The 14517-nt window shown below is 30.2% G+C and overlaps 1 protein-coding gene across 1 annotated transcript; it reads left to right on the forward strand.

Moving 5' to 3' along the window:
* Positions 1-1910: 1910 nt before the first annotated feature.
* On the forward strand, positions 1911-9155 carry LOC132747851 (transmembrane prolyl 4-hydroxylase-like). The gene is made up of 7 exons (XM_060737381.1): positions 1911-1934; positions 1999-2075; positions 4694-4751; positions 5798-5952; positions 7117-7207; positions 8006-8134; positions 8945-9155. The coding sequence occupies exons 2-7, from the start codon at positions 1999-2001 to the stop codon at positions 9080-9082; spliced, it is 648 nt and encodes a 215-aa protein (XP_060593364.1). The 5' UTR covers positions 1911-1934; the 3' UTR covers positions 9083-9155.
* The last annotated feature ends 5362 nt before the right edge of the window (positions 9156-14517 follow it).

Raw genomic sequence — 14517 nt, forward strand, 5'->3', positions numbered from 1 at the left:
AGGCAATGATATATCCGAGGTAATGTATGAGTATTGTATTGTAAAATATCCCAAGTCAATGATATATCCGAGGTAATATATGGCCATTGTATTGTAAAATATCCCAAGTCAATGATATATCCGAGGTACTGTACGAGTATTGTATTGTAAAATATCCCAAGTAAATGATATATCCGAGGTAATATATGGCCATTGTTTTGTAAAATATCCCAAGTCAATGAGATATCCAAGGATATATATGAACATTGTTTTGTAAAATATCCCAAGTAAATGATATATCCAAGGTAATATATGAACATTGTATTGTAAAATATCCCAAGTAAATGATATATCCGAGGTAATATATGAACATTGTATTGTAAAATATCCCAAGTCAATGATATATCCGAGGTAATGTATGAACATTGTATTGTAAAATATCCCAAGTAAATGATATATCCGAGGTAATATATGGCCATTGTATTGTAAAATATCCCAAGTCAATGATATATCCGAGGTAATGTATTAGTATTGTATTGTAAAATATCCCAGGTCAATGATATATCCGAGGTAATATATGGCCATTGTATTGTAAAATATCCCAAGTCAATGATATATCCGAGGTAATATATGGTCATTGTATTGTAAAATATCCCAAGTAAATGATATATCCGAGGTAATATATGGCCATTGTATTGAAAAATATCCCAGGTCAATAATATATCCGAGGTAATATATGGCCATTGTATTGTAAAATATCTCAAGTCAATGATATATCCGAGGTAATATATGACCATTGTACAATGTATTGTAAAATATCTCAAGTCAATGATATATCCGAGGTATTATATGGCCATTGTATTGTAAAATATCTCAAGTCAATGATATATCCGAGGTAATATATGGCCATTGTATTGTAAAATATCTCAAGTCAATAATATATCCGAGGTAATATATGACCATTGTATTGTAAAATATCCAAAGTCAGTTACATATCCGCGGTAATATATGAGTATGATATTGTAAAATATCCCAAGTTAATGATATATCCGAGGTATTATATGACCATTGTATTGTAAAATATCCCAAGTCAGTTACATATCCTAGGTAATATATGAGTATTATATTGTAAAATATCCCAAGTCAATGTTATATCCGAGGTAATATATGAGTATTATATTGTAAAATATCCCAAGTCAATGATATATCCGAGATAATATAAGAACATTATATTGTAAAATATCCCAAGTCAATTATATATCTAATGTAATATATGAACATGGTATTGTAAAATATCCTAAGCAAATTCTATATCCGAGGTTATATATGAGTATTATATTGTAAAATATCCCAAGTCAATGATATATCCGAGGTAATATATGAATATTGTATTGTAAAATATCCCAAGTCAATGATATATCAGAGGTAATATATGAGTATTATATTGTAAAATAACTCAAGTCAATGATATATCCGAGGTAATATATGAGTATTATATTGTAAAATAACTCAAGTCAATGATATATCTGAGGTAATATATCACCATTGCATTGTAAAATATCCCAAGACAATGATATATCCGAAATAATATATGGACATTGTATCGTAAAATATCCCAAGTCAATGATATATCCGAGGTAATATATGAGTATTATATAGTAAAATAACTCAAGTCAATGATATATCCGAGGTAATATATGATTATTATATTGTAAAATAACTCAAGTCAAAGATATATCTGAGGTAATATATGAATATTGTATTGTAATATAACTCAAGTCAATGATATATCCGAGGTTATATATGAGTATTATATTGTAAAATATCCCAAGTCAATGATATATCTGAGGTAATATATGACCATTGCATTGTAAAATATCCCAAGACAATGATATATCCGAAATAATATATGGACATTGTATCGTAAAATATCTCAAGTCAATGATATATCCGAGGTAATATATGAATATTGTATTGTAAAATAATTCAGCGTTTTAAGGTTTAATTTTCTTGTTACAGATGAGTAGGGTGAGCGAACAGACTTGGTTATCGTCTAGAAACATGCCTCTTCCATTCTGGGAAAAGCTGTTGAAACGGTATTTATATACTCCAGTATCATAATATTTTTACGAAAATGAAATGAAACAGTTTCCGTAATGCATAATTAATACAAATATATATCTAAAAACATTCATTCATCAATAAAGATTATCTTTATATTGAAATGACCGTTATTTTTGTTTAAGACTTAAAGCGGCCTTCAGGTATCGAAATGTTAAATTTGATATTTTAGATAAATTGCTTCATATATTGTCAAAATCAAAAGAATTCTGGAGGCAAGTGAAATTTGCCGTCGATAAAATACTTAAACAATTAAGAAACCCCTCGATACCTCGCTTTCTGTATGTGTATATTAGTAAAGCGGACACGATCTTTTATTTTTAGAAACAAACCTCACTGGCGCACTATAAATAGATCTTAGGACGCTGTTTTGAGTGATAAAATGCACTTTTCCAAGATAAAATTATTGAAAAACTTAGTTTAAAACAACAAAGATTTGTTTTTTCATACAAAAAATAAAAGCTGAAAGCCGCTTAAAAAGTCTACATGTTAGGCGAAACGAAAAACAACCAAGATAATCTTGCCAGATGTTAAGTTTAGTTTTGACAATATCTTATTTGTAATATTTTCATTAACATAATAAAGTACATAATAAAAATTGTTGACGGATTGAGCATGAAGATTGAAAAAGCTATTTTGAAAACTTTCCCCGTCTCTACAGCTGCCAGATGCTTAAGACTTGTAATGACAATTTCCCAAATTGCCATCTATAATGTGTAAAAATAATATATATATGTTTATATTATAAGATCGCGATCATAAAATAACAATTTACAAGTAATAAAATAAATAAAAACATAATATAACTGATGTATTATAAATGTTAATAGATTTCAGAACTTGTCGTGTAAAATTTACATTGACTTTTTATTGTTATACTGGATAAAGTTATTATACATGTACTTGTACGAATCAATATAAACTGATCATCAATATTGTTTTTCTTCAGTCTAAATCATTGTTAGTCATAAAAGAAAATGTTTGCTGTCAACAAAAAATCTATTTGCTTCAATAAGTAATATACCTCGCTTTAAAATATATATTTTACGTTTGATTTTGGGTCTTCCCTCGGGCGTTCAATTGCGAGATTGTACACAGATTAGTTTTACCATTGCGGTTTTAACATCCGTCTTTTTGCTATTTATTCCTTTCCTTACATTAATTGTAATCGAAAATTTGTTTACTGCAAATGACTTTCATAATTCACGTTAACAAAACATGAGATATTTCTCATACCTCAAAATGGAGACAATCTCTCTGATCGATATATTAGAGAAGAAAGAAAATAAAGAAATAACAATTTTATTGACGTAAACAATAAAGTTTTTTTTTTTTTTTTTTTTTTTTTTTTTTTTTTTGCCATACTTTTTTTTCATACAATATAACATAGATTAACCATGTGATTTAACAGTGAACACAATTTACATATTAAAAGGTTTTATTTTGTTACGGATGAATAAGATACACTGTATTAACATACAATTCAATTTCATACACAGACTAAAAATGAAGTACATATAGTTCATATGAATTACATATATAGTTGAACCTGTGTTAAATACACCTCCGAATAAACATCACACTGTAAATAAAGGCCAGTTTTTCAACAACCCTTCATTGATTAAATAGAACAGAGTAGCCTGAAAATAAAGACTACTTGTCTATAAAAGTCACATTTGAGGCTCTGTAGACTTAATACCATTTGGGTTGGGTTTTTTTTTTTTGTTTGTTTGTTTTGTTAATAAAATGTAAATGTGCCTTTATGAATTGAATTCTAATATTTTGTACAACGGGCATATAACTACAAGTGGTATTCTTTGTTTTTACACACAGAAAAAAATAAAAATACAATAACGCCCATTTCTTTCTACTCTGTTTAAAGTAATAGCTGGCTTATGTGAAGAGAATTTTACTTTAGATAATGCATTTCTAAACTTAAAGGGACTCCGCGAGGAATTTTGACATGATGGGACTGAAAATATTTTTTCAAGATTTGTGTACCAGTTGATGTAGGTCTGAAGCACTAACTGATGTGCATATTTTCAGATCATTCCCTCACCCCGTTCTTTTCCAGAATAATCATTTTATTGTTCAAAATGACCCAACAATAAAAAAAAGCGTTGCAACACATTTCACCTAAATTTGGCTAAGAATCGCACAAAAGGATCAGTGTTCAATTTAGTTTTGAGAATATCTCTCCATTTATCTCTTGCAGATTTTCTATTTGAATCGATTCACTTGATCTTAGAAAGAATTTCAAATTTTATGTTTTAGGTGGTATTTTAACCTATCTGGAGCTCCTTTGAAAGACAGTGCATGTAAATACCGTTCAGAGCTAAATTCTAATTCATTATATGCATTAGGATTCAAAACTTTTCCGTTGCAAAATATCCTGCATTTTATTATGCGCGCCCAATCTCCCACTTACAGGGTAGCGTTAAAAAAGTAACCCCTGCGCGGAGTTTGATGCGCACCAAGTCTTAAACAGGGGAGATAATTCTAACATTATTGACTAATTAACTATTACTGCGAATTCAAATACGTGTTAAACGGTGTAAAAAACAATAGTTTAAAAAGTCTTTATATATTGCAGATTGTCTAAGTTGACACAGTTACCCATGGAGCAGCTACAGATAAGTGAAGAAATGCAGGTACATTTGTCTATACAAAATAAATTCATTTTAAGTTGTTTTAAACGTCAAATCTTTGTTACAAAGACTATATTAGATGGGTTCATTGAAAACTAAGGCATAAATAGCCTATCTATCAAAGTGATATATTAAATTGTCTGTACATACGTCTTATTTATTTTTATTTTTACAAAAATGGTGCATTGATAAGTAGAAAAATATGTTGTTATCTCACATATATGGTCATCAAAACAATTCATGTTAAGTATATATCAAATTTAAAGGCCCATTATGCCTTAGAAATGCATTCATTTTCTTTTCTCATAAACTTTTCTTTTTTTTTTTTGGTATCTCACCACAGTTTCCAAACAAATATCCATTTATCCATTTGCCATAAACATTAATCATCTTTTGCTCCTTTATCTCTGTTGGTAATTGGATATGTTATAGTGAATAAGTATTTTGTATGGAAGTCAAAATACCAGTTTGCTTACATGTTGATACCTTTACGATACATTACTTCACATTCAGCATTACTTTCTTCATCTAACTTGCTCTTAATTCATTATTAAAACATTGTTAAATACTTGTTTGACATTTCTTAAGAATTTAATGTGCTTTTAACATATCTGCTAGACTGAAAGTAATGTCAAATTAATGGCAGATCTATACAATCATTCATTGTATGATGATGCTATCGACCTAGCCTCGGCCTCGGTGAAAATCTGACATATTAGCCAGATACATACCAACGTCATACAATAGTTGTATAGATCTACCATTAATTTGACATTACCTTCATATAACATGTACTTGAATATTTGGCCAGACTAAAGTGGCAGAAGTTGTTTTCCACTCTTTCAGGATTCGTATCCCCTTCTAAAGCGTGGAAATGTTCATAATAATGCTATATAATAATGCTACATAATAATGCTACATAATAATGCAACAGAATAATGCTACAGAATAATGCTACATAATAATGCTACATAATAATGCACATTATAATGCTACATAATAATGCTACATAATAATGCTACATAATAATGTTGAAATTATTTCACCAGGTTGTTAGTTATGTACGTGGAGGACATTATCATGCACACATTGATTCAACAGACACTACAAACAGATTACATTTACCATGCTGCTTTCAAACACCAGAATGTCTCGAAATAGATATCAGTAATGAGGAATATGAGGAGTGTTGTAGAATATGTAGGTAAGTTTACTACCACGAGGAGTGTTGTAGAATATGTAGGTAAGTTTACTTCCACGAGGAGTGTTGTAGAATATGTAGGTAAGTTCACTACCACGAGGAGTGTTGTGAAATATATAATTAAGTTTACTAGCATGAGGAGTGTTGTAGAATATATATGTAAGTATACTACCATTAGGAGTGTTGTAGAATATGTCGGTAAGTTTACAAGCACGAGGATTGTTGTAGAATATGTAGGTAAGTGTACTACCATGAGGAGTGTTGTAGAATATGTAAGTAAGTTTACTACCATGAGGAGTGTTGTAGAATATGTAGATAAGTTTACTAGCACGAGGAGTGTTGTAGAATATGTAGGTAAGTTTACTACCATGAGGAGTGTTGTAGAATATGTCGGTAAGTTAACTTCCATGAGGAGTGTTGTAGAATATGCAGGTAAGTTTACTACCACGAGGAGTGCTGTAGAATATGTAGGTAAGTTTATTACCACGAGGATTGTTGTAGAATATATAGGTAAGTTTACTACCATGAGGAGTGTTGTAGAATATATAGGTAAGTTTACAACAGGCCACATTTGATAAAGATGGCAGGTTTACATGAAGATTGATTATTTTGTGTTTTTACTTACATTTTAGAATGTTTTAACAATTTAGTGACAGACAAATGTTTGAATTTTTACGTATGATTGCATGCCTCCAATTGCTGAGACCTGAAAGAATCTATTTTGACTCACGTGTTCAGAACATTGTGTTGGTTTATTATCATTATTATTATTTGGTTGGGTTTTACGTCGTACTAACACAGAAGAGGTTGTATGTCGACTTTCCAGCTTAACTGGTGTAGGAAGAAGTCCGGTGCCTTTTCAAGTTTGAATTTTATAGAATTTTGTCAAACGTATAGCATGTTGGTGTTACGATCAAGAATTTGATCGAACATTAACAGATGATTTGTTAGCAGTGAAACTCGAAGAAAAATTCTGTTCTTAGTCTCCATTTTTTATTTTCAAAATGTCAACAAAAGACTGCTTGCTTATTATAAAACAGTATTTTTTTCGAAAATGATTTGTTTATTTTCTTTTATACATGAACAGTTGAACGGAATAAACTAACTTTGAGGGCTATATTATACTCATATTCATACTAGAAGTAACATTTAAGTTTATATTTGTAGGTACATTACAGTATTATATTACCTTAATGATGTAGATGAAGGTGGGCAAACAGCATTCCCATTAGCTGATATGTCGGAGGATTTATTCCAGGTATGTTACACACCCACAGTGATAAAAATGTTATAAATATTTTTTAAAAAAAAAAACACAAAAAAAACATGTACATGTATAAATAAAAAAGTTTGTAGTGAAGAGACAACGAGGCATGATAAACAGATCAATGGAATACGAACCAGAAATAAAATGCTATCATGTAGGGATACAAAAAAGGCATAGTTCAAGCCAAAATTGAATAGTTATGAAAGGATGTGGTTTAGTGATAAATAAATAAAAAGATCAAGAAAAAAATATGGCACTAAGAAGGGCATGATAAGTCAGTGTAATATAATTATTTTATTTTATGATCCTTTGTTTGTATTTGTTTTTTATATAGATTAAACAGAAAACTCGGCTATAAATGAGATAATGATATTGCACGTTTGTTAAAACGTCGCTTTTCATTGGATAATCGTGAATTTTATTTTATTAGTAATAAATATTTTAAACAGGCTATATGGCCCTATATAAATTTATGAAGAAATTTCTTTTTTTTTGTCTAACAAAGGAAGTTTTCTTCATTATAAATTCGTTATAAATATTCATGACTGGTTATATAACCGTATATAAACGATTGTTTGGTTATATTTTCAAATAAATTATTATATTTTCATAAATCTTTATAACTAATATCATTAAATTTTCTAGCTTGGCACATTTTTTGACAAAAAGAATGAAACTGAAAGCTCTTATGTGGATTGAATGTTTAATTTACAGAGAACTAGACAAAAAAAGACTGGATGTTCAACATAATATTTTACCGTTTATTTATATATACATTATATATTATAGGAAAAGTTCCCGAGGAGAGGAGAAGTTCAGACGTGGCACGATCTTAGCCATTACTGTTATAATGCATCGGTTGTTGTCAGTCCAAAACGAGGCACCGCAATAATGTGGTATAATCATTTACTAGATGAGGTAAGCTTATAGCTTAGTTTTATAAGTAATATAGAAAGAGCATCGAAATACGTGGCTATGTGGTTTATACGAGGGAGCATATCCCACGAGTATAAATCACATTGCTGAGTGTTTTGGCGTCTTCTCTCTTTTGTACAATAGTCAAAAATAAAAACATGTTCCCTGTCGTCACAATATGAACCCCCTCCCCCCCCCCCCCCAAAAAAAAAAAAAAAAAAAAATGTGACAAACATACCAACGTCTGAATATGACTTTTCTATCGTTATCCTATGGTGGCTACATTGCGCGTTGCGCAACCTATATCGTTATCGCCTTTTCGTCTTGTTCGCTAGCGACAACACGACAATGCGCCAATCGGCGCGTTGTTGTGCTATCGTCTTGTCGTCCTGTCTCTAGCGAAGCACGTCAAACGGCGCGTTGTCCTGTCGCTTGGCTTATAAGCCAATCCTTCGATTTGCACCGAGCGACAATGTGACATCGCGACAACACGCCGCACGACAACGCGCCGTTTGGCGTACATCGTTAACGATAGGACGAAAATGACGAAAGTTCGATAACACGATGTACAAAAGCGTTCCAAATTAGCCACCATATTCTTTGTCGTCACAATAAGTTAGCCCCAGAAGAAAATAAGCCAATCAACGAGCATGCTTAACGAGGACGGTCCTTTGTTATCCAACTAACGGCGATTTTTAAGGAACATGTCCGTTCCAAGCCATATTAATCTTAATTTCATTTGTTAAGATCGAAATGAAAACATCTATTTTAACTGTTTTTATAAGATGACACTATCTTTTTTTTAAATTTAAGAACGGGTATCTGGGTCATGTGGACATGCGATCATTCCATGGCGGATGTGACATCATAAAAGGTACCAAATGGATCGCCAACAACTGGATCACTGCCACAAACTACAAAGATAGAACAAAACCTTCTATGATATATTGACATTGTTGTCATTTATTCATGTATACACTCATGTATATGAAATGAAAAATAAAATGTATATACAATGTTCCTACTTTAAAATCTACTCGTCTATCCATAATGGAGTAATTGCTTAATTTGGGGGGAAATAACAACATCTTCATTGGCTCCGGTAATAAATAACTCTTCCGCTTATTTACGTCCCGTTTCCTTGATCTGTCCCTTTTTTTGGAATCATTTGTAACGCCAACAAGTATTATATTAAGATCTTTTACTCATATAGACGTGACTTTTGCAAGTATATTTGTAAATATTTTTTCAGAGCAATTTTCTTTGAGATACTGCATATATATTTGGTTGTTGTTTAAAGGTTGTTTTTATTTTAGTTATTTTGTGAGTTGTTTTGCTTGAAAAATGTTGTTAGGAATTCAAATGTGTTAATATAGACCATATATAGTATTTTCTGTCTTTGAAAGGGGTGAATCAGACCGGTTCTGTATTTTTTTTTTAAATTTTGCCGTCTGAGCTACCTTCTGTATGGCGAGGATCCAGCTTTATCCCCCCCCGCCCCCGGGAAATTTTCCTCAGACACACGGTGCCGTGTGAGATTTCTTTCCAAGTTATAAAAAACATTCCACATATTTCTGATCTTGGAAAGCTTAATATATTTTATTCACTTGACAATTTTAGAGTAATCAAACAGATGTCTTTAGTTTTCTCAAAATATCTGCATAGAATTAGCTCCCAATTATGTCACATCCGGTAAGGGAAGTAACTCTTGCTCGACGCTAGTGCAGATGAAGAAAATTTAAAGAATCGTGAACAAATACAATTAAACATGAGGTTATGAGCATAAAATAAAGATAATGCTTAAATGCATGCGTAGTATCTATCAAAAATCAAAGTCATTGGTACAGTTATTAACAAAAATTCGCGAACTACAAATCTCCCATGCAATGATCTCCCCTTATATACTGGACCTAGCGGAGTTTGGTGAACTACATAAAATTATGGCATTAAGGGTTTATTTTTTCGTTTGTTTCTCTATATTCAAAAAGATGGAAATATAATATTGTTATGTCACAGTCTGAAAAAGTCGGGTTTTCATTATTGCTAAAAATCAGTAGACATACACATTATGTGCACAATAAAATGAGGCCCTTCAACGTTTCCGTAGATTAGGTACTTACACGCGATAAAACACGATTAATTGACATTAACCAGCTTAATTAAATTTTCATTGCACGCCATTTGTTTGTACTATATTTTTTTAGATGTTTGTTTGGTAAATTTGTTTAAACACTGCGCGATTTATATTTTCTATTAACATTTTCACTTTTTAGTTTAAACGTAATTTTATTTATTTAAGCTCGACTCCGAAGCTTATGGCAGCTTATATTAATCACTTTCTAGTCCACTTCCTGGAACAAGCCAGTACTGGTGTCATATGAAGAATCATTGTCGTGACCCAAGTAGAGCTCGAACCCATGACCCCTGGGTTTCACCTTTTATCTGCGCTTTGAATTTCTGAATCAATAAACTATATTCATATGACACCTTACACGTGCTTTCATTATTATTTTCTCCACACAACACTTTCTAGAAGGTATCAATTCTCTTTTTTTTCTTCATTTTGTTTGAGATTTGTGTATAACAAAATATTTCTTTATTTAACCAGTTACACAGTCATGTCATTAAAATACAACAAAAGGGCATTCATAAGAAACGTGAGTACAGGGTGTTTCATAATATATGTCCATAATCAAACAGATGACTAATAACATTGTACCATTAATAAAGTAACATAAAAGTACTTTAAAGTACACAATGTTTGCCTTTAATAAAACAGATATTTTTTTCTCATTTCACTTAATAAGTGTATGATATCTAAATTAAAAAAGTATATCTGTCGTGATAATAATAATAAAAATAATAATAATAATAATAATAATAACAATAATAATAATAATAATAATAATAATAATAATAATAATAATAATAGTAATAATGGTAATAATGATGATAATAATAATAATAATAATAATAATAATAATAATAATAATAATAATAATGATAATGATAATAATGATAATAATAATAATAATAATAAAAATAATAATAATAATAATAATGATAATGATAATAATGATAATAATAATAATAATAATAATAATAATAATAATAATAATATATGGCCTTCTATACATACAGAAATAACAATAAACACCAAAATATAATTAAAGATGTGCTTCTTTAGTAATAAAATATAATATCATGTGATATTTACAAAACATGTTGTACGTCGAATTCTATAAACGTATTTGGTCCGGACAAACGAATAGAAATCGGCATAACTCTTGAAGTAAATTCAATATAAATTAAACCGCGTTATCTCCCTTTAAACGTAGCTTGGCCTGTTTATTGTCGGAGGGGACACGTCCGTAAAAAGTATAAAACAAGACTACGTGATTTTTCGACTGTTCTAGACAAAAACAACCACGCTGCAATCGTTTGAAAATTAACAAGAAAATTAACTTATGGATATAAAAAGAAATACATACATTTTGTTTATATAATACTATTTTTATCAAATGGTAATTTACGTAAATAACAACAGGTCGTAAATAACAACAGGTCGTTAATAAGAACATCAGGTTTAATATCTAAAAACAACATTTGAAAACCATATTGATTAGTCATTAAATAAACAAAAAACAGTTGTTGACTTGTTTACAGGGAAAAACAAATCTGGAATGAAAATGTATTGTCTACAAGGTGTTTTACTTTTTTAAATGGAATTTCTAATGTGAAGTACTAAATAAGATAGGGGTTAAAATCACATGCTGTAGATTTGTAGAGAGGGGTGGGGGTTGTTTATAGACATACATTTTGTAAAAAAAATGTAAAAATGAATAACAATTTATTTAGTTTAAACCATCTTTCAGAAGCTGAAAGTTTTTATTGTAGAAACACTCTCCTTGGTCAGAAACATTTGATATAATGTGCCATTTGTAAATTATTTTCTTTGTTCACTTCACAATATTTTTACTTATAAATACTTTTTTCAAAATTTTCATGAAAATTGGCGTGCTGTTGTCAATCGGAACACCTCGGGCGACTTGACGGAGATTGCCGAGTTGTTACGATTGGTGCTGCTGTAAGGCTAACCACGTTTCCGGTTCACGTTTTCCACGGTCCACACGATATACAGCTATAACCGTTACATTCTTCTCCTTCATTTCCGGATTTGTACCTTGGGTTGCAGAAATTGTTCGAACTACATTTTTGCTTTCTGATCTGTATACAACCATTTGAACTTTCAAGTACGTTCTTAACTTCCATATTTAAATTCCTCGTGTCACATATATATGGACCTTCTAGCAAATCTAAGAAGTTACATGTACATCACGCAATTCATCTATATAATTATCTAAGAAGTTCATATGTTCCAATTAACCCAAAGTTTTAGTTTTAATAAGGCCTCTATCTAAAAGCAGCATGCCTCCAGATTCATGGAAGTTGTTGACTAGTGTGGAAGTTGTTGGCTAGTGTGGAAGTTGTTGGCTAGTGTGGAAGTTGTTGGCTAGTGTAGAAGTTGTTGGCTAGTGTAGAAGTTGCTGGCTAGTGTGAGATACATGATCCTATATTACATATATTTACACAGCAGATAATAAAATATTCTAAAACAAAATATAAGTATTGATCATATAATTTAAATGTTCATAACTATATTAACTTTTTTTCCAAACAACTTTTTATAAGAATATCCAAATGATATATTTCAAGAGTTTGTTTTTCTCAATATTTGAAAAAAAACATGGGAAATGTGTCCAATCAACTTTAAAAGTACTTTTTAAGTGTTCGTCCTTGTTGACCCTGGTCATGCTAATCACAGAAAAATGTAGGGAAACACATTGGGAAAATTAATTACGAATTCAACATAATATATCACTGATCTATATATAGTTCTACAATTTCTTATATAAACCATTTTGTACGAAATTTTCGGTGTACTTTTATGGTATTCAAAAGGTAATTCATTGGCCATTTACGTAAACCTTCTTTTTCATCTGTTGCTTTTTGGCAAATGTTTATTTATTTATTTATTTATCTTTTATTATTATTTATTTTTGTACTTTTGTACTTATTCGCCACTGTTTCCAAGAAATACTCATCTGTCATTTATATGAACTCTCCTTTGTTACTGCTGCACAGTTGGCAATTGGAATTATTAAAGTCAATAAGTATTTTGTATGGAAGTCAAAATACTACTTAGTTTACATTTTGCTACTTTTATGACAAAAAATTTCACATTTATCACTACTGTTTTCAAGTAACAAACATTTAACATTCTCTTAAATGAGTACGATGGCCCAGAACCGGATGATATTTTTTTTAATAAAAAAAAAACAATTATATTTGTGTAAAAAAGAGAAAACAATCTGTTTTGATTATGAAATAGTAAAAAAGAAAACACAATTTTACATTCTCTGCGCGTCGTTATTACCTTTAAAAGAATGCAAAAAAAATGAAAAAAGTTTTTTATCTAAATTTCGTCCAAATAAACAAGAAGTAAAATATGTTCATCTTTTTGCCATTTTCATTCTTAACAAAACAATTTTTAAAAACTTTAACAGCGCTTGTCCAGCGTTGTCCGTAGTGACAGATGTGGTCAGCGAGCATCCTTTTGTGCTGGTCAGTATTTTAATTATTACACTGACCTGTGTGTCACAAGTAATAAAAATCATAGAATTCTACCTTTGATGTGAAAATATTAAAATTGTGGTTCAATTGTACCAAAAAAGAAAAAAAAACTCAAAGTTTACGCGGTACATCTGCTCTGTAAATAAAAAAAAGATATAATAAAAATATTATATTTTTGGGGGATTGTCAAAAAAGAAAATGTGTAAATAAAAGTGCCAATTAAAATGAACGTTAAGTGACCAGTATCAAATTTCCAAGGAACATGTTTAAAAGTACTTAAATCTAAAACAGTTTTAGGGGTATTTTAAACTGTTTTTTTAAATTTCCCATGATATAAGATACCAGACACAATTTTACTATTAGTCTCAGAGTCTTGGTCGAATTTTTTAAGTCTGTAAGATCAACATCGTATTTGATTTATACCGCTTTTTTCACATTCACAAAATCTGTTCTCATAAATTTATGCTTAAAAGCCGTTCCGGACACTTTTGTTACACGACAAAACTTAAAAGATATACTGTTGTTGTTGTTGTTGTTGCTGCTGCTGCTGCTGTTGTTGATGTTGTTGTGGTTTTTTTTGTTATTGTTCCTTTTTTGTTGATATAAGAAAATATTGATAATTGCTATACAGTCTCTTTGTAAACATAAAATGTGTATGATTTTACTGCATACAAATTAAAGTAGATTTGTTCTGTTTAAAATTCTATACATTATAGGTGGTCACAATATGAATATATTGTGTTATTAAAAAA

The sequence above is a fragment of the Ruditapes philippinarum genome, unplaced genomic scaffold, assembly GCF_026571515.1.
Source record: "Ruditapes philippinarum isolate M1 unplaced genomic scaffold, ASM2657151v2 ctg2846_1_1_1_1, whole genome shotgun sequence".
In the NCBI taxonomy this organism is placed as follows: Eukaryota; Metazoa; Mollusca; class Bivalvia; order Venerida; family Veneridae; genus Ruditapes; species Ruditapes philippinarum.

What these genes read in the sequence shown, in the direction of transcription:
- LOC132747851 (XM_060737381.1), top strand. Translation starts at nt 1,999, where the DNA reads ATGAGTAGGGTGAGCGAACAGACTTGGTTATCGTCTAGAAACATGCCT. An exon ending in GAGTGTTGTAGAATATGTAG is followed by an intron (nt 5,953 to 7,116) that starts GTAAGTTTACTA and finishes TTATATTTGTAG; the next exon opens with GTACATTACAGTATTATATT. An exon ending in TGTCGGAGGATTTATTCCAG is followed by an intron (nt 7,208 to 8,005) that starts GTATGTTACACA and finishes TATATATTATAG; the next exon opens with GAAAAGTTCCCGAGGAGAGG.